Below are 23097 nucleotides of genomic sequence, written 5' to 3' on the forward strand. Positions count from 1 at the left end.
AAGTAAAGTAAGGTCATTGCAAATTACTTTTAAAGTTTTTGTCTCCCCTCCCCTCTCTTAGAAATGAAAAATTGGGAGCAAAAAAAATAATTTGTGGGGTATCAGTCAAATGTTTTTATAAAATCAGTTGTCTGTGGGCTCTGTAATGTGGGAATATTACCTAACGCTTTTAGCGCAGAACAGAAATGGAAATTCAAACAATGGAATTTCCGAAAATCGGGAAAAAAATTTTCTTCGATTTTGTCTTCCTTTTCGTAGGGTTTTGCATGGAAAATAATAATATTCATATACCTATATATGAAAAGCAAGAATAAATTTGGTTTACACGTTTAAACTTAAAATAAAAATGCCTAAAACGCATATTTTTTGCGCATATTTCTTAAAATATTTGTAACCCCAAATTAAAAGACACTTATAATTATTTACGCACATTAGGAAACAAAATATAATTACTTATTGTTGAATAAGTTTGTTGATAACTGATTTATATTAGGTACACCGGGGCTATTTGAAACAGTTTTGTCAAAGCTCGACTATAAAGTTCTCTAATAAAATTAAATAATAATTATTTTCAAATCTGCTGGTGTTATTTATTTGCTTAGTCCAATGACTACCGATAACAAATAATAACAGTTGTTTTAAATAAACCTATCATTAAAATTTCTGACGTTTACATGCAGTGTTTCAACTTACCCTGTGTAGCGGGTTGAAATGGCCAAAATACAAAACGGAAAAAGAATTCTACATAGATTAGTTTAACGTTATTCCACTGAACGACAATCTAATACCTGACGTGCATTGCACAAAATTGCCAAAAACATTATTAATTAGAAAATATAGATAACCCCGTTTAAATGTTTTAAATTTCTGAATGTCAGAAAGTAGACAAAAGCACGGAGAGGGTAAAGTCAATTCGATATTTTTCTAATGCAAATTTCTAACTTGCACACAAGTTTTGCAAATTTGCAAATTACTTACTATAAAAAATTAATATCAAATTAAGTGGAAATATGTCTGTAGATATCTGAAAAGTTTCTAAACCAGGTATTCAGGCATTGATGTTATCAAAAATAGTAATTTAAAGGATTGCAGCTAATAAAAAATAATCATATACATTTTACACGCTACCATTTGAGAAAAATTACTAGTTTTACTGAAACTTTAACATCTAATTGTAAACTGTTCCTTTTCGTAGTTGCTTTTCGTAGTGCAAATAGAATAATTATCAATAAGCTAATTTTTGTCTAAAAAATTGTTTTATAAAATTTATTTTCGTAACAATTGTGTCTATACCGTAGAGTGAAGCTAAGGGGCAAAATAACTTATTTTATCAGAGTTACAATTACCATTCACTACAAATGGAACATACCAATATCAGTCATTGTTATGAGCAAACGCCACCTTCGTCAAGCCTTCCTGCCGGGAATGTGTCCCCTTCAACTTTAAAAAAACAAAAAAGGCTTGGCCCCGCACCGATTGCATCTTTTGAGGATACCATGGCTGAGGAGAAAAATCGAGTGCGTATTAAGGCTTCTACAAACGTAGGGTAAGATGGAGCAAAGCGTGTTATTAAGTAACGTGTTTCAGTGAGCGATTCCAAAAATAATGTTTCATGTTGTCAGTTTTGTACACTTGTTATATTTTTGTGAGGTACTACAATAGATTCCCTGTCTCACAACTGTACGATGCGATGTAAAATCCGAATAAAATATTTTCGTAAAGATAAACACAGCGTTTAACAAATAATTTTAACTTGGCGGGATATACCTAACACTATGTGAGACAAAGAATAAAAATAAACAACTTGTACGGTACATTTATTTCGTTAAAAAGTTTGCGTATGTATCGAAGCAGCTTTCGAGCACATTCATCATTTTTAACTGTAACTATAGTAGTATAGTAGTACAATCGATTTAATGTTAACACATAGATTTGTAGGTGGAACAGAAAGCTCTTTCGACAGGAATACGTTACTCTTATTGCAATTTTCTATTATTTAAACAAAAAAAAAAATACATGACTTGAAAATATCTACTCAAAAACTGCAACTTTGCCCCATCTTTCTATTTTGCTTCGAGACCCTTAGTTTGCCTACAATTAATCTTGTATTCTAGTTTCTAGACAATGAGGAGACATAAAATGTCTTCGTACTTTGGTGTGGATGTAATTAAATGTAGCTCGTATGTGACGTATTTTGATTCAACATAATAATAGAGATAGCACCGACGTCAATTTACTATCCTTTGAAATGAAAAAAGGAGACAGCCAAATGATGAACCCTTATAAAGTCCACAAATATTTTAGTATGCTTTTTTAATTTTTTGTGCATACAATTTAGGAATCAGTTTTAATAGTTTAGACTACTTAATCACTATTTATTTACAATAAATGAACACAAATAGGTTTTTTTGTACTAGTGATTACATTTACATTAGTATTTCAGTGTGTTACAGGAATAGTCTATCAAAACAAGTCGTACGTCATATTATATATTCTTACAGATGGACACGCCAGGTCAAAGCTATAAAACCCGCCGGTACAGTTCCAAAGAGACCGACTCTCCAAAAAAACAATCTCCTTCCAATACAGTGGGTAGTACAGTTGCACTAGCACCGTCAACACCCCGCATAGATATTAGCAGAGCTTCATCGCATTCATCCCATCATGACAGTAGAGACAGCAGTCCAGAAAATGTATTTGATCAGGTGAGTTTTTTTTATCTCCTAAAGCATAGTAAAACACAAAGAAGAAAATCGTTATGTGCTATTATAAAACTATATAAAAACCTCGCATAGCATTATGATTGCTATAGTGTAGTACACTGCAGTCGCTTTTTAGGCGACCGTTTTTACGCAAATTTCGGAACCTACGCGATTTTTCACGCGAATTTCGGAATTTACGCGTGTTCCGGAGTTTTCGCGGATGCGCTCTACGTATTTATTTTTACGCATAGTTTTGGGATTCACAAGGTTTTTTACGCAAATTTTGGAACTTACGCGGTTTTTGGCGCGAATTTGAGAGTACAGGACAGTTACGGGACTAGTGCAACAATTCTATTGACTCTATCTAGCAGCACCGCTTTTTTTCGTCCGCTGACCGTCGAAGTGTTTGGACGCGCATTTTTGCTGCGCAGAAACATAAGTAGAATAATTTATTTTTTTTACCGACTTGCAACAGCCTCTCGAATATTTATAAACAATTTTGACCGTCTGCAACCGCGAGTAACTAGTATTTATAAACAATTTTTTACCGTCGCGTAACCGTGCGTAAATAATTTATCTTGACCGCCGCGTAGTGAACTTCACCCGTAATGAAGTGCAACGCTCCTGAATGTGGAATGACAAGTCTACGTCATCTTTGGAAGTGTCATGGAACATGCGGACGCAGTTTTCATGCGGCTTGTATTGGTGCTGAACGTGAGATTTACGGAATGTAGTCCTGCCACTATGCACAGAATGCACACCAGACTTTACCGAAAAATACTCGCTGAAACAAATAATCAGTAAGCAGACAGAAATCCAACATCGTATCATCACACAACTGTAGAATATCACGCATATTCAGGACGCAGTGGACAAATCGAAAAACGAATGGCTGCCATTGAACAACATTGGCATGTGGGAAATAAGCAAATAGCCACCACATTAGCCAGTATATCAAAACATTCTTTGTCAGCAATCGTAAGCGACTACCTGTCGGTCGTTGTACGAAATGCTAACAGCGAATTTTTTAAACCGCCTAACGCGAAAATGGCAGAATCATGCCATCGTATTGAAGAAAAAATATCAGAAAACGTGAATGACACAATTGTAGCAGAAATCCAAAGACACACAAATAAACTTTTAGAAAAGTATTTTGGAAACGCTTTTGCTACACTTGAATCAAAAATGTACGCAATTGAATCATCAATTGAAGCCTCGTCAATTTGCAAGCTCAATTGTAGTATTGCAGCAAAAGAAGTTCTAGACGAACTAAAAGTACTCTCTGCTGAAACCTCCAAACGGAATGCAACATCAGCGTCAGTCAATCACCTAAGTCATTCTGAATAGATGGAACACTCACTGTATCCGTCCGCACCTGTAAATGACACAAAAAATGACCCTCCACAAAATTCCGGCCGGCGTATAGTAGGCATCAAAAAAATCTGGAAAGTTGATTGGAGTCCTTTTGACTCCAGGCAACGAACCCGCCGCTTTCAAGAAAAACAGGCAGAAATTGCAGCACGAAGGCGCAGACAACAACGTAGACGACAGCGCAAAAATTCGGACAACATCAATAATAACACACGTCACAATCATCACAATAATAACGACTACACTCAGAGCAATAGCGAACACCGCAATGTCAGTAATAATATTTACAGCAGCAACGACTTTGACAATATCAACAACAATATCCATAGAACTGTCGAAACGAATAAGCCAATACTTCCAAAAAATTATGCATTACCTCTGGACAAGGACCTACTGGCAGCTGCAAAACTACAATTTTCTGAACCACCAACAACGTGCATAACATCCAAATTCATCAATTTTTAAAAAGGCGAAACAATTAATCTATATTGGACCCAAATCAGACTAACACCGGAAGCGTCCGTCTGAACGAAAACGAAAATAGCAAGATAGTCTGCATAGTAGGACTAACATCGAACAGCATTCGAATGCTTTTGGCATCTGAAGGACTCTCGACGTCTCCCGAACATCTGAAACGCATCTTTCTAGAAGTCTACCAGGAATATGGACTTTTACCGCCGGAAGCAGAAGCTGACTTGCAGTCGTACAGACAATTTTTAGTGAGCGAACTAACAGTATAATCAATATATATAGAATGCCAGTGTCACTGCAGTGCGCGTGGTAAACATCACACTTGTTCAGATAATGTATTTACAGTATATATGCATATGTGTGTGTGCCTGAGATTCATCAAAAAGGAATCTCATTGTCAAACTTTGACAACCAGCTTAAAATTTCAAATATGGCTGCCAAGTAATGTGATTGGAAACTTCGCTTGCTGCAAATTTCTGAAAAAATCGGTGCAAAAGGGCGCAGTTGTGGGAGTTGTGGGAAAAAGAACGTTTAAAAACATTTCACTGGCATGAAAACACAGCGATGAGCGCACTGATGACAGCACCAACCAGCGCACAGATAAAGAACAGATAAATAACAATGAGCAACTTTGACAATGACTTTGACTTTGATGGTTGGTAAACGGCCGGATAATGCGGAATATAGACCCCATAGTGGTCGTTAGCCTCTTATACAGCAACTCCGATCCCGACCTCCTCGTGGTACCAGCCGGAATACGAGCAACCTTAGCGGAGATCGGGTAACCAACCCCGGTGGAAACTAAGGTCGTATACTAACCGGGAAGGAGGTAGTGAGTCTCGGCACTATAAGATGGCAGCCCCATCACGAGACTCGGTAGTGTTGCCCCAGTACGGCTACACACCTAAACAACACAAACTAACAACATTCAAGCATATTCGGAGCGGAATATTCGGCATCGACCTAGGCGACGGAATAAGGACGACGAATGGAGACTCGGGACTTGGAACTGCAGATCGCTAAATTTCGCAGGTTGCGAGCGGGTGCTGATTGAACAGCTGGAACCCCGCAAACTCGGCATCGTAGCTCTGCAGGAAATCTGTCGCAAAGGAGAGAAGGTATGGAAGATACGTGGCGGAAAGGCCCAGTTTTACCAGAGCGGTGGCGCAACCAACGAACTGGGAACGGGCTTTGTAGTGCTGGGCGGAATGCAGGATCGCGTGATAGATTGGAAGGCGATCAACGAGAGAATGTGTGTATTGAGGATAAAGGGTCGTTTCTTCAATTATAGCATCATTAACGTGCACTGCCCGCACGAAGGTAGACCCGACGATGAGAAAGAAGCGTTCTACGCGAGGCTGGAGGCAACGTACGACAGCTGCTCGTCACGGGACATCAAGATCGTCATCGGGGATATGAACGCCCAGGTCGGTAGGGAAGAAATGTATAGACCGGTGGTAGGACCCCATAGCCTGCACACCGACACAAACGATAACGGCCAACGATGTATAAACTTCGCAGCTTCCCGAGGCCTGGTGATCCGAAGCACCTTTTTCCCGCGCAAGGATATCCACAAAGCCACCTGGAGATCACCTGACCAACGTACAATGAACCAAATTGACCACGTTCTCATAGAGGGCCGGTTCTTCTCTAACATCACGAACGTACGCTCCCGTCGGGGTGCGGATATCGATTCTGACCATTACCTAGTAGCAGTACATGTGCGCTCAAAGCTGTCCACCGTATACCGGACATGTCAAAGCCGCCCTCCTCGGCTAAACATCAGGCAGCTAGATAACCCACAAGCTGCCGAGAACTACGCGCGAGTACTGAATGAGGCACTGCCTTCTTCCGAGGAGTTAGGTGCTTCAAACCTCGAAGACGGTTGGGGCAGAATACGCTCGGCCATCGGAGAGGCCGCTACCGCGGCACTAGGTATTGAGCCTCGGAGTACACAAAATGATTGGTTTGATGGGGAATGCCAACAAGCGGTGGAGGAGAAAAAAATGCTTGGAAAAATTATCTAAGTATTGCCACTAGAGAGAACCTGGCCAAGTACCGACGAGCTAGGAACAAGTTGACCACGATCCTGAGGAGAAAAAAGCGCCAAAAGGAGGACAGAGATCGTGAAGAATTGGAGCAACTATTCCGAGCTAATGACACGCGCAAGTTTTATGAGAAGGTGAACCAAACTCGGAAGGGCTACACACCGAAACCTGACATGTGTAGGGACGAGGGAGGGAATCTAATTACAAACGAGCGCGAGGTGGTCGACAGGTGGAAGCAGTTCTTCGATGAACACCTCAATGGCGAAGTCGCAGAAGGAGGCGGAACGGAAATTAACCTAGGAGCGCCCATGGAAGATAGTGATGTCCTAGCACCTGATCTCCAAGAAGTCAAACGAGAAATCAGGTTGCTGAAGACCAATAAAGCCGCTGGGAAGGACCGCCTACCGGCAGAGCTTTATAAACATGGTGGAGAAACGCTAGCAAAGGCTCTACACTGGGTTATTTCGAGGATTTGGGAGGAGGAAAAGTTACCGGAGGAATGGATGGAAGGAGTGGTTTGTCCCATCTACAAAAAGGGTGATCGGCTAGACTGCTGCAACTATCGCGGTATTACGCTGATAAATGCCGCCTACAAGGTACTCTCCCAGATCCTGTTACGCCGGCTGTCACCGATAGCACAAGGTTTCGTAGGGAATTATCAGGCGGGTTTCATGGGGGCTCGCGCAACTACGGACCAAATTTTTACTATCCGACAGATCTTGCAGAAATGTCGGGAGTACAACGTGCCCACGCATCACATCTTTATTGATTTCAAAGCAGCATACGATACAGTCGATCGAGACAAGCTATGGCAGATAATGCACGAATACGGTTTTCCGGACAAACTGACGCGACTGATCAGAGCTACATTGGATCGAGTGATGTGTTTTGTACGCATCTCTGGGACACTCTCGAGTCCCTTCGAGACGCGACGAGGGTTGAGACAAGGTGACGGTCTATCCTGCATGCTGTTCAACATCGCTCTTGAGGGGGTGATCCGACGAGCGGGCATCGAAACGAGAGGCACGATTTTTACCAAGAGCAGCCAACTTCTAGGCTTTGCAGATGACTTCGATATCATTGCCAGGAACTTTGCGACGGCGGAGGCAATCTACGCCAGACTGAAAGCGGAGTCTAGGAGAATTGGGCTAAAAATAAATGCGTCGAAGACCAAATACATGAAAGGAAGAGGCTCAAAGGAAACAAATGTGCGCCTCCCACGGACGGTAACCGTTGACGGCGACGAACTAGAAGTGGTAGAAGAGTTCGTGTATTTGGGATCGCTGGTGACCGCGGACAACAACACTAGTAAGGAGATCCAGCGGCGCATCCAAGCGGGAAATCGAGCCTACTTTGCCCTTCGTAAAACGCTACGATCAGGAAGCATACGCCGCCGCACGAAGCTAACAATGTACAAAACCATTATTAGACCGGTAGTTCTTTATGGACTTGAAGCCGTGACGCTGCTTACGGAGGACATACGCGCCCTTGCCGTGTTTGAGCGGAAAGTGCTGCGGACGATATTTGGCGGAGTACAAACTGAAAGCGGAGAGTGGCGGAGGCGTATGAATCACGAGCTACAGGCACTGCTTGGGGAGACTCCCATCGTACATCTAGCGAAAGTTAGCAGGCTACGGTGGGCCGGACACGTCGTAAGGATGCCGGACGTCTGTGCGGCGAAAATAGTCCTCTTCAACAACCCCACCGGCACCAGGAACAGGGGGGCCCAACGTGCACGATGGCTCGACCAGGTCGAGAGCGATTTGCGACTTCTGAGACGACTAGGAAATTGGCGACGAGTGGCCCAAGACCGAGTTGAATGGAGACGAGTGCTTGAAACAGCACGAGCCACCCCGGCTCTATGCTGCTGAAGAAGAAGAAGAACTTTGACAATGAAGTTCCCGATTCACAGACTTGATACAGATTGTTAGCATCATGTTTACCACAATGAGTCCCGTAGTAAAACAGCGACACTGGCATTCTATATATATTGATTCTACTGAACTAACTCACCGCCTTCAGCAATTGCGCGAAGGCAACAATAGATTTTCGACAAGCGTTGCACCGTCACGTAAATCTTACAATGCGAATTTTCTCTACAATTGACGCACAACACGGAAGTATTTGAAAGTAGAATCAATATATATAGAATGCCAGTGTCGCTGTTTTTCTACAGGACTCATAGTGGTAAACATGATGCTAACAATCTGTATCAAGTCTGTGAATCGGGACCTTCATTGTCAAAGTTGCTCATTGTTATTTATCTGTTCTTTATCTGTGCGCAGGTTGGTGCTGTCATCAGTGCGCTCATCGCTGTGTTTTCATGCCAGTGAAATGTTTTTAAACGTTCTTTTTCTTTCGTCCGGATGAATTTAATCAGTATAATCAATATATATAGAATGCCAGTGTCGCTGCAGTGCTCGTGGTAAACATCACACATTTGAAAATTATGTATTTACATTGTATGCGCATATGTGTGAGTGATCGATTCGAAACGGGAATCTGATTGTCAAACTAAAAAGGCAACCCAATAAAAAATCTTTCTGCTTTTTCGTAAATCACGTAGGATAAATCACCCGATTTGGTCGTTTTAAGGTATTTCGTCGGCAGGAAAATTTTCTATTGGGCAATTTGACAATGTAGTTCCCGTATCCAAGACACGAACCAGCAACATGTTTGCCACCAAAATATCCATGAAACACCAGCGACACTGGCATTCTATATATACTGATTATACTATTTAATCCCACAACTGCGCCCTTTTGCACCGATTTTTTCAGAAATTTGAAGCAAGCGACGTTCCAATCACATTACTTGGCAGCCATATTTGAAATTTAAAACTGGTTGTCAAAGTTTGACAATGAGATTCCCCTTTTGATGAATCTCAGGCACACACACATATGCACATATATTATGTACTAGCCGACCCGACAAACTTCGTATTGCCACAAATTAACCTGTGTTGTACATAAATCATGAATCTCGGATGATCTTTGTCACAATCTCGAATTTTGCAAGCCCCCCAGTGGGCGGCGCTTCCGACGGCGGGTCACCGGCAACATTCGCGACCGTCTCGTCCTGAATGATCTAGTGTTACTATAGATAGTTTTTGTGGTCTTGTATTGACTAATGTTTTATGGAAGAGTCTCGAATTTCTCGAGTTCGATTAGTTTTTGAGTTTCGCAAAAATTTCTGTTTTATTTGTATGAGAGTCCATATCCCCCTACCACAGGGGTGAGAGGTCTCTAATAGAGATGGTCGGGTATGAAAATTTGAATACCCGAACCCGACCCGTACCCGATCATGAAAAAAATTGAAAACCCGTACCAGACCCGAACCCGCAAGTTTATTATTTTTGATACCCGAACCCGACCGCAACCCGACGGGTACGGGACGGCCCCGGGTACCCGACCATCTTTAGTGTTAAATGTGGTCAAAAGAGATACCCGACCCGATCCGTACCCGGTTTCAAAAACAAAAATTAAGAACCCGTACCCGACCCGAACCCGCAAATTATATTTTTTCAATACCCGAACCCGACCCGAACCCGGCGGGTACGGGTACGGGTGCGGGTTTCGGGTAAATTTTCCGCTACCCGACCATCTCTAGTCTCTAACTATCGTAAAATGAATTCAAGACTCCAAAATCTCCCACATGCTAAATTTGGTTCCATTTGCTTGATTAGTTCTCAAGTTATAAGGAAATTTGAATTTCATTTGTATGGGAGCTCCCCTCTTAAAAGGGGAAGGGGTCGTAATTTACCGTAGAAAAAATTTCTGCCATCTAAAACTCCCACATGCCAAATTTGGTTCCATTTGATTGATTAGTTCTCGAGATAAGAGGAAATTTGCATTTCATTTGTATGGAAGCCCACCCTCTTAAAGGGGAGATGGGCCATAACTCGCTTTCTAAATAAGAGAGGGGTCTCAATTCACCATAGAAAAAAATCTTGCGTCCAAAACCACTTACATGTCAAATTTGATTCCATTTGGTTGATTAGTTCTCGAGTTATGAGGAAATTTGTTTTTCATTTGTATAGGAGCCCCCTCCCTCTTAAAGTGGGAAAATCCATAGAAAATATACCATAGAAAATATTCCTGCCTACAAAAACACCCACATGATAAATTTGGTTCCATTCGCTTGATTAGTTCTAGAGTTATGAGGAAATTTGTATTTCGTTTGTATGAGAGCCCCCCCTCTTAAAAAGGTAAGAAGTCCTAATTCATCATAGAAAAAATGGTTGCATCCAAAAACACCCACATGCCAAATATGGTTCCATTTGCTTGATTAGTTCACGAATTATGAGGAAATTTGTATTTTATTTGTGTAGAAGCACCCCCTATTAAAGTTGGGAGGGGTCCTAATTCACCATAGAAAATATTTTTGCCTCCAGAAACCTCCACATGCCAAATTTGGTTCTATTTGCTTGATTAGTTCTAGAGTTATGAGGAAATTTGAATTTCATTTATATAGGAGCCCCCCCTCCTAAAGTAGGTAGGGGTCCCAATTCATCATAGAAAAAAAATTTTGTCTCCAAAAACACCAACGTGCCAAATTTGGTTCCATTTGCTTAATTAGTTCTCGAGTTATGAGGAAATTTGTATTTCGTTTGTATAGGAGCCCCCCTCTTAAAGTTGGGAGGGGTCCTAATTCACCATAGAAAATATTCTTGCCCTCGAAAACTTTCACATGCCAAATTTGGTTTCATTTGCTTGATTAGCTCTCGAGTTATGAGGAAATTTGTATTTCATTTGTACAGGAGCCCCCCCTCCTAAAGTGAGGAGGGGTCCCAGTTCATCATAGAAAAAATTTTTGTCTATAAAAACACCCACGTGTCAAATTTGGTTCCATTTGCTTAATTAGTTCTCGAGTTATGAGGAAATTTGTATTGCGTTTGTATAGGAGCCCCCCCTCTTAAAGTGGGGAGGGGTTCTAATTCACCATAGAAAATATTCATGCCCTAGAAAACTTTCACATGCCAAATTTGGTTCCATTTGCTTGATTAATTCTAGAGTTATGAGGAAATTTGCATTTCAATTGTATAGGAGCCCCCCTTCCTAAAGTGGGGAGGGGTCCCAATTCATCATAGAAAAAAATGTTGTCTCCAAAAACACCCACGTGCCAAATTTTGTTCCATTTGGTTGATTAGCTCTCGAGTTATGAGGAAATTTGTATTTCGTTTGTATAGGAGCCCCCCCTCTTAAAGTTGGGAGGGGTCCTAATTCACCATAGAAAATGTTCTTGCCCTCGAAAACTTTCACATGCCAAATTTGGTTTCATTTGCTTGATTAGCTCTCGAGTTATGAGGAAATTTGTATTTCATTTGTATAGGAGCCCCCCCTCCTAAAGTGAGGAGGGGTCCCAGTTCATCATAGAAAAAATGTTTGTCTCCAAAAACACCCACGTGTCAAATTTGGTTCCATTTGCTTAATTAGTTCTCGAGTTATGAGGAAAATTGTGTTTCTTTGGTACAGGAGCCCCCCTCTTAAAGTGGGGAGGGGTCCTAATTTACTATAGAAAATATTCTTGCCCTCGAAAACCTTCACGTGCCAAATTTGGTTCCAGTTGCTTGATTAGTTCTCGAGTTATGAGGAAATTTGTATGGAAGCCCCCCCCTTTTAAAGAGGAGAGGAGTTATAATTCCCCTTATAAAGAGGGGAGGGGTCTCAATTTACCATAGAATAAATTCTTGTCACCGGAAACACCCACAAGCCAAATTTTGTTGTATTTGCTTGATTAGTTGTCGAGTTATGCAGAAATTTGTGTTTCATTTGTATGGGAGCCCCCCTCTTAGTGGGGGGAGGGGTTTCTAACCATCACTAAAACCTTTCCTGGCCCCAAAAAACCGCTACATGCATATTTTCATGCCGATTGGTTCAGTAGTTTTCGATTCTATAAGAAACATACAGACAGACAGACAGACAGACAGACAGAAATCCTTCTTTATAGGTATAGATATACATTATCTGAGCATATGTGATGTTTACCACGCGCACTGCAGCGACACTGGTATGCTATATATATTGGTTATACTTATTTGAATCACCAAACGTCGACGGTCAGTGTAATGAAGAAGAAATATTATCGACGCGCTCTTTGGAGCTAGTAAACTTAATGTAAATAGTAATTATTTTCCAAAAACTTCTTCTGCACTAAAACAAAATGCTGCTGAAATTCTTGTGTATTGCCAGAATTTCAACCGCATGATCTTCTTTCAAAGTCATTCTCGGAACAGCTGGGGTGAAAGCGTCAAAAGCGAAGAAATTTTTGGAAATCTATTTAACGTATTCCGGCACGACCGTAATTTGTCTCTAAGTCAGAAAAAATCTGGAGAAGGTGTCTCCATAGCTATAAACTCAGGACTTTACTTCGGAAGACATAATTACTAGAAAGCATATCGAATTTGAAAATATGTGGCCCAAAGCAACCATGTACGGCGAAGTACACATTTTTTCCTCCCGAACATGCCAATAAATAGTCTAATGAACTATTTTTCGAAGCAGTTGAAAACATTTTATCATATATGGAACCCGAAGTAAAACTACATATTCACGGCGACTTCAATCAGCGCAATGTGGACTTCATTGTACACATTGACATTGAATCCATTTTGCTTCCAGTAGTAGGCGAAAATGAAACATTGCATTACATTTTTGATAAAATTTCACAATTTGGCCTGCATCAAATAAATTCAGTCAAAAATAGTCAAAATGCTTATTTGGACTTACTTTTTGCAAACTGCACAGACGACTTTGCTGTGAATGGCTTCACTATCTCCTTTTATGAAGCATTTCACACAGCAATCGAATATTAAATTTTCACACACAATAGCTCTTTCCTTACTGACTTGGAATATGAAGAAGTGCCGGAATATAACAAAGTAAATTTTATAGAAATTAAGCGTAGACTATGTACAACAGAATGGCAACATGTGTTCTGTATCTGTACTGAAGGAAATGTTGACTATGCAGCAGAAAAATTCACCCCTTTCTTGAAATGCCTTTTGCACGAAACTGTACTAATGAAAACAAGAAAACGAGTAAATGGCCTGTGAGGTTCAACCAATATCTAAAAAACCTCAAAAATAGAAAACAAAAAGCACACAAAAATTCAAAAATGAAAATAATAGCAATAACTTGAATAATTAACTCAATATTTGCGAAGAACCCAAATCGGCCACTAAAAACGCGTATGAAGTATATAATAGTAAAGTCGAAAATGAAGTCAAATCATGCCCAAAAAATTTCTTTAACTATATAAATACTTAATTGAAAAGTAGTAATTTCTTATCCCAAATGAACCTTGACGGGCTTATTGGAAATAATACTAATGAAATATGCAATCTTTTTGCAAATTCCTTTCAGGAAGTTTATACAACATTTACCGAAGAAGACCGCGACTAGGAATATTTCTCATTTATCCCTGAATTTTCTAACGACATATCTGTCAGACAATGACGTATTTGAAGCACTCAAAGGCCTGAATGCGTCAAAAGGGTCGGGGCCTGACGGAATAGCACCTCAAAAACCTGGCCGAAGAACTTACTATACCATTACAACGCCTATTTAACATGTCTCTGAAAAATGGAAAATTCCCGGAAATATGGAAATCTTCGTATTTAGTCCCTATCTTCAAATCAAAAACAAAATTAGACATCCAAAACTACCGTAGAATTGCCATTATCTCTTGCATTCCTATTTGAATCAATGGTAAATGAAATCTTTTGTCAACAGGTAAAACACAGAATTAACGGCTTTTTTAAAGGTCGCTCTACTGCCTCAAATTTTCTGGAATTTGTAACTTTTACTCTGAATGCAATGGACAATGGCAACCACGTAGAAGCTATTTACACGGACATTAGTAAGTCATTTGACAGAATAGACATACCATTATTAATATTCAATTAGGAAAAATTGGAATAGAACCGAAGCTCTTGAAATGGCTTCAGTCAAATTTAACGGAACGCAAACGAATTGTTCGCTTTCAAAATGCCCTCTCGGACCCTATTCAAGTCACCTCTGGGGTTCCACAAGGGTCCCACTTAGGGCCACTTCTTTTCACTTTGCACGTAAATGACATTTCTTTTATACTTAACCACTCAAAAGTACTTGTATATGCAAACCACATGAAAATATATATAGAAATAAAAAATGCCCATGACGTTGCAGTATTTCAGAATGAAGTCAATGTATTCAACACTTGGTGCAACAAATCTTTACTAAACCTGAATATAAAAAATGTAACTCAATAGCATTTAGCTGGAACATTCAAACTCCCTCTATTGACTTAGGAAACAATTTTGTACCAAAATGTAAAATTGTAAGGGATCTAGGAGTAATCTTAGACTCAAAACTAATATGTACAGAACATTACAATACCATTATTAACAAAGCAAATAGAATGCTGGGCTTTATCAAACGCTTCAGTCATAATTTCAAAGACTCGAACACAATAAAACTTTTATACATTACATATGTAAGACCTATTCTGGAATATTGCAATATTGTATGGCACCCACACACTGCGTTACACGAAGGACGCATTGAATCTGTTCAAAAACAATTTCTACTATACGGGCTTCGAAAACTTAACTGAACAGTATTTCCATTACCATCTTATGAAGCACACTGCATGCTCATCCATATACAAACACTTAAAGAACGTCGCGAACATACAATGCTTTACCTTATCAATGACATTATTTCTCAACGCATCCAGTCAGCAGAATTGCTTTCTCAATTAAACTTTTATAGGCCGTGTCGTAACCTTAGAACTAGAAAAATATTTATGGAAAAATCATATAAGACCAATTGTGCGAAAAATGGACCAGTCAATAACATGATGCGCCTTTGTAATCAAAATTGCGAAAGAATTGACATCACTATGTCCAGAATCCAAATTAAACTACGACTTAGCCATAGGAATAACGTATAATTTATGTAAGTAAACATTGTAATAATATTATTGTATGTAGTCTACAAATGTTTGACAAATAACCGCCTAGCCGAGATTCGAACATACGACGACTGGCTTGTAGACCGGCATCGTACCTCGATGCTAACTGGGTGGTATTTTCGGCATGCTTCTAATTATTGGGCCTACTCTGTTTGTGTTACCTGTTCCTGAAGAACCAATTTATCACCACGAAACGAATGTGCATTCATAATAGTGTATATTGGTAAGAATTAGTGATGATTTTCCCCTAAGACGCGAAGAACAGAGGGTAGGCCCAAAATAGAAACAGGCTGAAAAACTGATGCCACAACCCTATGTACATATAGTATGTTTGGGGGAAGCTACCCAAAGTTGAGGGACCTACTACGCTGTTGCAGAAGGGCCAAAAAGGGTTGGGCGGATGTACAGCCAGAGACACTTGTGGGGATTCCGGGGTTATGAGAATTTCTTTCCAGTATTAGGATCGCTACATATAAAAATCAATCAGCACTGCACCAGCTTTAACCCATGTGATAGTTGGTTTGTTCGAAGGGCGCAGCATAATTATTGTTTCAGGAGTTTCTTCCTATTCAATCCGGTTAATTGATCACTCCATCATCCAATATTCATTTATCATATAATGCGTGTCGTTTGGCAGCCTAGTTAGCTTCGAGGTACAATGCTGATCTAACAAGCTAGTTGTCGTATGTTCGAATTCTGGTTAGGTGATGCTGATAGAATCAATAGGACCGTTTCACTAGCCCCGTAATTGGCCTGTACTTCAATCTAAGGTCTGTCTAAGAAGTGTTAAGTCGTAAAGACGGCTTTGCCTTGGGCTTTGTCGTTTGAGTCTCCATCAGGTGTGCACTATTCAACTTGTTACAACCAATGTTTCCACTGTACAGTGGGAAGTGCTTGTCGAGCTGAAACAACAAAAATTACTAAAATGATAGAGTAGGGCGGGGTACAAGTGCAACGCTGAGTGGAAGTATTAGTAAATATTTGCGCTTATTTACTTATGCACTTATGCTCTGACAAATAACATAGTTACGCACGCCCTAGCGTACTAGGTATTCTAGTATAAATTATTATAAATATATTTTATCGGTAGTTTTTCGACCGCCATGTCCATTAAGTAAAATGTTTGCTATATTTTATATTCTTCATTGAAATAATGTACGGTTTTTTTTAATAAAAAAAAAATAACAGGCCTATTAATTTATTATATAGGTCGGCACTGGAACGTTGCAGGATACTGGTGTACTGGGATATAGAGAGGAGGGAGCTATGGATCTTCGCAGCTCAACTGAAGAATTACAGTTTATGGAACCCGAAAAAGGAAGGACTGAAAGAGAAAAACCACAAGCACCGGTACTTACATTTCAATTACAAAATATGTATGAATCCTAAGGTAAAAGCACATTTAATCTTTAACAGAGATACTCGCCTATCATGTTCAAATTGGATGAGCAACAACAAATGTCGGTGTATCATCAGCGTAAAGATTCTGCAAGCTCGGATGTTGCGGCATTTTTATGCATTTCTGGTCGCACTAGCCGAATATCGAGTGTGGGTAGTCAAGGATCAGCAAATAGTAAGCTTTCCGGTGTATCTGGCATCTCTCGATCACCGTCTCCTCACCGGATGCTACTGGAAACCTCATTCTGTGGGCCGAAGCCTTTACAAGGAGCTACTGATGGTTGCATTCCAAGTAGCATCGAACCAATAACTGCACAAATGCTTGAACAAGTAATTTTGTCTAGAAAGAAAGATCCTACCGAAGCGGTACTAGCTGAAGGTATTAGCATAGAAACAACATTAATTAGCAGTGGTATGAAAAGCAATACAGCTCATGAAGCAGAGTTAACCAGAAGAAAATCTGATAGTAATGCCAACATAACTCGAAAAGAAGACATAATTCAAATGCCGCAGACTAGCAGAAGCATTTCGAATAAACGTTACATCCCACCTACAGATCTAAATAAACCTATTATTGGTGTGATGCCTAGCGGAACTGAATACATAAGAATAAAACTAAAACCAGATCACTGCTATAGCGATAACGGAATTGCTGACAATGAACGTATTTTAGATGATGATCAAAAAAAGCCAAACTCTCTGAACTTGGAAAATGCCAACAAGAAAACGCATGGTTCTGGCGCTAGCCCAAAACCAACCCGTCAGAATATAATTTCCCGAGAAAATAATAGCCGGTCCCCATCACCAGCCAATACAACATTTTCAAGAAAAAGCTCATTCTGTTCAATTTTTAAACGAAAAGATTCTGCAAGCCCAGATTCTCCTAGCGCAAGTCATGTTAGAAAAAAGAGCAGTTCAACTGTTTCCCATGAATTTAGAGAACGATCGCGCAGTAAAAGCAGAGAACGTGATCCTACTTCGGTGAATTCTACGCCTAATCAACAAAAATCAGTTTTGGCAATATTTAAACCCAAGAAAAATGGTATGAAGTCAAAGTCCCCATCACCAAATGATCCATATCCTCACAGTGTAGTGGCCAGCACATCAAATGTCGACTATAAAAACAAAAACGATACGTCTAGTGAAAGTTCGCGATCCCACCTAAGATACTATGATACACCTTTAGATGGTAAAAGTATTCACATACCTTTACATACTCCTCCAGAGGAAAAACATTTGAAATCTTTGTTGCCGACCCCAGTGCCCAAATTGAATACGGAACCAGAAATAATTCCTGGGAAAGTATCTCCTTCCACCCAATCAGTGAACTTAAGCAATAACTGTACTGTTACTATTCATAATAGGCCTAAACCAATGCCCCCTCTCAAATGCTATCGAATAGAAAACCCAGATGGTAGCATAACTATTCCATTGAAATCGCCTACAGAGGAAAAAGAACGGGACAGTTTGTGGAGCATGGATGTACAACGCAACAGTTCCCAAGAAAGTCAAGAAACTGTTATTTCTGCTGTGCCTCCGCAACATAGCAATACACAATTGATCCACACACATGCCTTACCTTCATCCAAACTACAAAATGGGGTTACTCAACCTAAACAAGACGATGCTGAATCAGTGTCGCGAGAAAATTCAAAGGATAATGGGTCGGTAATTGCTAACATGACTGCCAAAGAAAGAAAACAATTGCTGTTTTCTATGAAAATGGGATCAGGTAGTCAAGAGCAAGTATTCACTACACAGTTTAGCATTTCAAAAACAGAAAGTCAGTGTAGTCAGTTATCGGAAGCAATCAATAACGTAGCAATTGAACCCGTACCGGCGGATAGGAAAGATTCAACGCCATCTGATATAGCAACGGTAGTATATCGTAACAAACAACTAGACAATGTTAAACACAGGAGGACAAAAGAACAATTCAGTAGGACTGATAGCTTATCGGGCGACTCCATAGACTTTCATAGACATTCACGCTATATAGAAAATCCTGAAGAAGTCCTTAGTCTTCAGCATAAAGAAGAATTACTCAAACGAGAAAACGAACTACAAGCCACACTTAGTGAAGAGTCTTCTGTCTCATTGGAAAGTAAGAATGCGTTAAAAGTGCCCGATAGAAAGCCAACGGCTTCCAACGATGAACAAGGAGTTTCTTCAGAAAGTGAAAAAGATTCTGAAGTAGATTCTACCACCACGTGTAAACATATTCATTCCAGTATGTTGGCAATCGAGGATCATGAAAGTGCAGGTTTAGTGTTGCAAGAATCATTTGATGATGAATTACCCTATATACCTACTACGCTGCCAGAGGAACGATCAATAGGTGTAAAGCTAGTTCCAATGAAGGAACGCGCTCAAATAGAAATGAAAACATGCCCAGTGGAACGACCCAGATCAACAACACCGATACATCCGGCATCATTAGAGAATTACTGTGGTTTTAGTGCAGTTGAGGATACCGATAGTAATCTAGTTCGAGGAGAAAAGCTACGTATCAGTCTGCCTAAAAAACATGATTCAACAGTAGAAAGACCAACGAAGAGTTGGTCTCCGCGTAAGGCATCTATTTCATCTGGCAAGAATTGGTTCGAATTTGCGGAACAAGGCATAGGCAGCACCAATCAGGCATTGTCTGCCAGTAGTAGCGAGAAAAAGGTGCCTGTGCAACAAACTAATGTAGAAGAAGAGCCACCTCCTCTACCACCGCGCAAAGCAGTTCAACAATGGATTGACTTTGAAAGTATTCCAGAAAAACGAAAACAACCAAAACGCATAACATCTCTTCGCCAAAAAGAATCGTCAGTAGAAAACACTGCAATCACAGAAGTATTGTATAATTATGTAAAGCCCGAAGAATGCCAATGTGAGTGCCATGAAAGCGAGCGAGAGAGTGGTAAACCACGGCAGTCCATACCACACAGTGAAATCGAAGACCAACAACCATTATTGCAACAGGACCTGTTGGATGAATTCAATAGAAGGTAACTAGTAACAGCATACCTAGCAATAGTAAACCTTTGAATGCTTGACTTTGACTAAAAATGGTACTAAAACTTTCTAGTGAACTAAAATAGCTCGAGATTTTTTTTTATTGGAATAATTTTGATTCGTTTATGCAGAAATCTCGCGCAATTTATCAAAACGTCCAATGAAACAATGAGAGATTCTCTTTGCCCCTGATATACAAATGCAGTTGGATGCATTGCATGAATCGGCTGCTGGCATCATTAGCTAACTCATCCCTAAGTAATCTTTCGATGAAATGCGTTTATGTCGCCGTCTTAATCAGAAGAGAAGAACATTGAAGAGAATCTCTCATTGTCAGACAGATCTTTCGATAAGTTGCTCGAGAAATATTCATTTTATTGTGAAAATATCAACTTTATTTCTTTATAAAATAGTATTTCAAAAATTATAATTTCTATATTGCTGAAAAGTAACGCAGAAAACTCTCAACTTTTCGATAAAAAAAGCAATTAGCGGAACTAGCGCTGATTTCTAAAGGGGCTTTAGCACAGTTATAAGAAACAGACGTTTCTGAAAATCCGGTAGTCAATTAACCATTCCCTCAAAAGATAAACTTCTCAAAAAACGTACAAAACTTAACCTACACTTTGAGTACATTCAAAATTTACAATTTACGTCGTTTAATTCAATTGGTGGCGGTACGGAGTTTGCCGGGTCAGCTAGTCTCAAATAAAAATAGAGAGCTATAATTTTTTTGAAGTGCATTTTTTTTTTCAAGAAATGAAGTTGCGAAATTGCAATGGAGATGCATGGTGTATCATTTTTATCTGAGATGGAATGAAATATACAAAACATATTATTAAATGAGGATCTAAAAGTGTCAAAAAAGCTTGAAAATTTAATTTGATTCAAATCTTTAAATACTTAATGAATTATCAATGATTAATGACCCTAAGAAAGGAGACCTAACGGAATGCGGTAACTGGCGTGGCATCACGTTGCTCTGAATTATTCTCAAAGTACTCTGTAAGGTAATCCTCAACCGGATCCAGGAGAAGATCGACGCTACTCTCCGGCGCAGCAAGCTGGATTCCGTGCTGGCCGATCATGTGTAGACCATATCAGAACGCTCCGCATTATATTGAAGCAGATCAACAAATTCCAGGACTCTCTTCTGCTGGTGTTCGTTGACTTCGAAAAGGCGTTCGACCGACTCAATCACGAAAACATCTGGGGCGCACTTAGGCGTAGAGGAGTTCCAGATAAGCTAGTCCATCTCATCGAGGCTCAGTACGAGGCGTTCTCGTGCAAGGTTTTGCATGACGGCGTCTTGTCTGACCCTAAAAGGGTTACTGCTGGCATGAGACAGGGCTGCATTTTATCACCGCTTCTGTTTCTCATCGTTATGGATGAGATATTAGTTGGAGCAATTGACAGTAGACCAAATCGAGGATTGCCTTGGAATCCTCTAACGATGGAGCAGCTAAATGGCCTCGACCTAGCCGACGACATTGTCTTGCTCGCACAACGCCGAAACGATATGCAGAGCAAGTTAGACGACCTCTCCGAGAGCTCCCAGGTAGCAGGTCTCACAGTCAATGTAGCGAAAACTAAGTCTATGGTAATGAACACTGACAATTCCACCAACTTCACGTTCATTCAAACGTTAAATCCGTACTGCTGTATGCCTGCGAAACGTGGTGCGTCTCAGCGGAGACAACGCAAAAACTGCAGGTATTCATTAACCGGTGCCTGTGATACATCATTCGTGCCTGGTGGCCTGATAACTGGATATCCAATGAGGAACTCCATCGTCGGTGTCATCAACGGCCGATAGCCACAGAAATTCGTGAACATAGGTGGAAGTGGATCGGACACACCTGGAGGAAAGGAGCGAACGAGGTTTGCAGAGAAGCACTCGACTGGAATCCACAAGAACAGCGTAGAAGAGGCAGACCCAGAGACTCATGGCGACGGAGCTTAGCCAACGACATCCGGGCTGTAGACGAGAACCTGTCCTGGCGTCAGGTAAAAGCCATGGCGGGTAACCGTTAGCAGTGGAGATCTCTGATTTCATCCCTTTGTTCTACCGGACCGGCGGACATGGACACATAAGTAAGTAAGTAAGCTCATTTTGAGGGAGGAGGCTATTACAACCGACATTTTTTCGCCTGTCGGTATATTAAAATTAAAAGCAAATTAACAGATTTAAATAGATTTTTGTGGTTCGAAAAACCGGAAACTATCACAACGCATAACTTCGACCAATAGGAATCGCCAATAGAAAACGTTACAATCACAGAAGTATTGTATAACTATGTAAAGCCCGAAGAATGCTAATAGAGGACTTAGTTTCTTAGTCTCTCTCTAGTTCCGCCAATGTATAGTATACCTGTTATAGCATTTTTTTTGCATTTGCGTTAATCAATTGTCTCAAAATATAAAAGTTTAAAGCATATATTTATGGTTTATTTGCAGGGACGACGATTCTCTTCATACTCTACTTAATCAAGAGAAGGATGGAACGAATCCAACTGTTGGTGATCAACAACTTTAACGATTGTTGTATTAGTGTCACGCATAAACATATAAAATAGAGGTTTTCCGTCAGCATTTTACTTTATCAAACACGAATAGCATCGAATTGTTATATTTCCGATAAAGTGAAATATGATATTTCTCATGCAGAAAGGTGATGCAATCACTAATAGAATCGGCTTTTGAAATAAGATCCCGAAACTCAATGTCGTATTTAATTTGGCACAACTTGAGCGCGAAAATGATTATGAGAGATTATGCGTATATATATGCGTATGTGTACATACGTATGTATGTATATATGTTGTACATTCTAGAATCAAAAGCATTCCATCAAAAAGCCTGATTTCTCTTTCTCTAGCTCATACAAACCTACGACAGGACGTGATACGTCGCGGTCGTATCGAAAAAGAACCGAAGCGGGTAGCTGTAGAAACTAAAATTCACCAGGGAAGCGCAAGTGTTGCTAGGAATCACAGCAAACCACGAAACTCTTAAGTTTTCCTTGTTACTAGGCTTGAACAAACTAAGTTGAAGCGTAAGACCTCGATTTCTCAAAGATGTTACAATTCGGATTCCGATAGGACTTAGTTTTGTGTAACTTGGTGATCATCTAAGACTGTGGCTTTTTA

At 40.2% G+C, this 23097-nt stretch overlaps 1 protein-coding gene across 1 annotated transcript; it reads left to right on the top strand.

Annotated features, from left to right (window-relative positions):
• Window positions 1-1358: 1358 nt before the first annotated feature.
• On the top strand, window positions 1359-22484 carry LOC128735824 (uncharacterized). Its single transcript, XM_053830308.1, has 5 exons — window positions 1359-1517; window positions 2502-2705; window positions 16757-16897; window positions 16964-19941; window positions 22406-22484. Exons 1-5 carry the CDS (start codon window positions 1359-1361, stop codon window positions 22482-22484), a joined length of 3561 nt encoding a protein of 1186 aa, XP_053686283.1.
• The last annotated feature ends 613 nt before the right edge of the window (window positions 22485-23097 follow it).

The sequence above is a fragment of the Sabethes cyaneus genome, chromosome 2 (assembly GCF_943734655.1).
Source record: "Sabethes cyaneus chromosome 2, idSabCyanKW18_F2, whole genome shotgun sequence".
Classification (NCBI taxonomy): Eukaryota; Metazoa; Arthropoda; class Insecta; order Diptera; family Culicidae; genus Sabethes; species Sabethes cyaneus.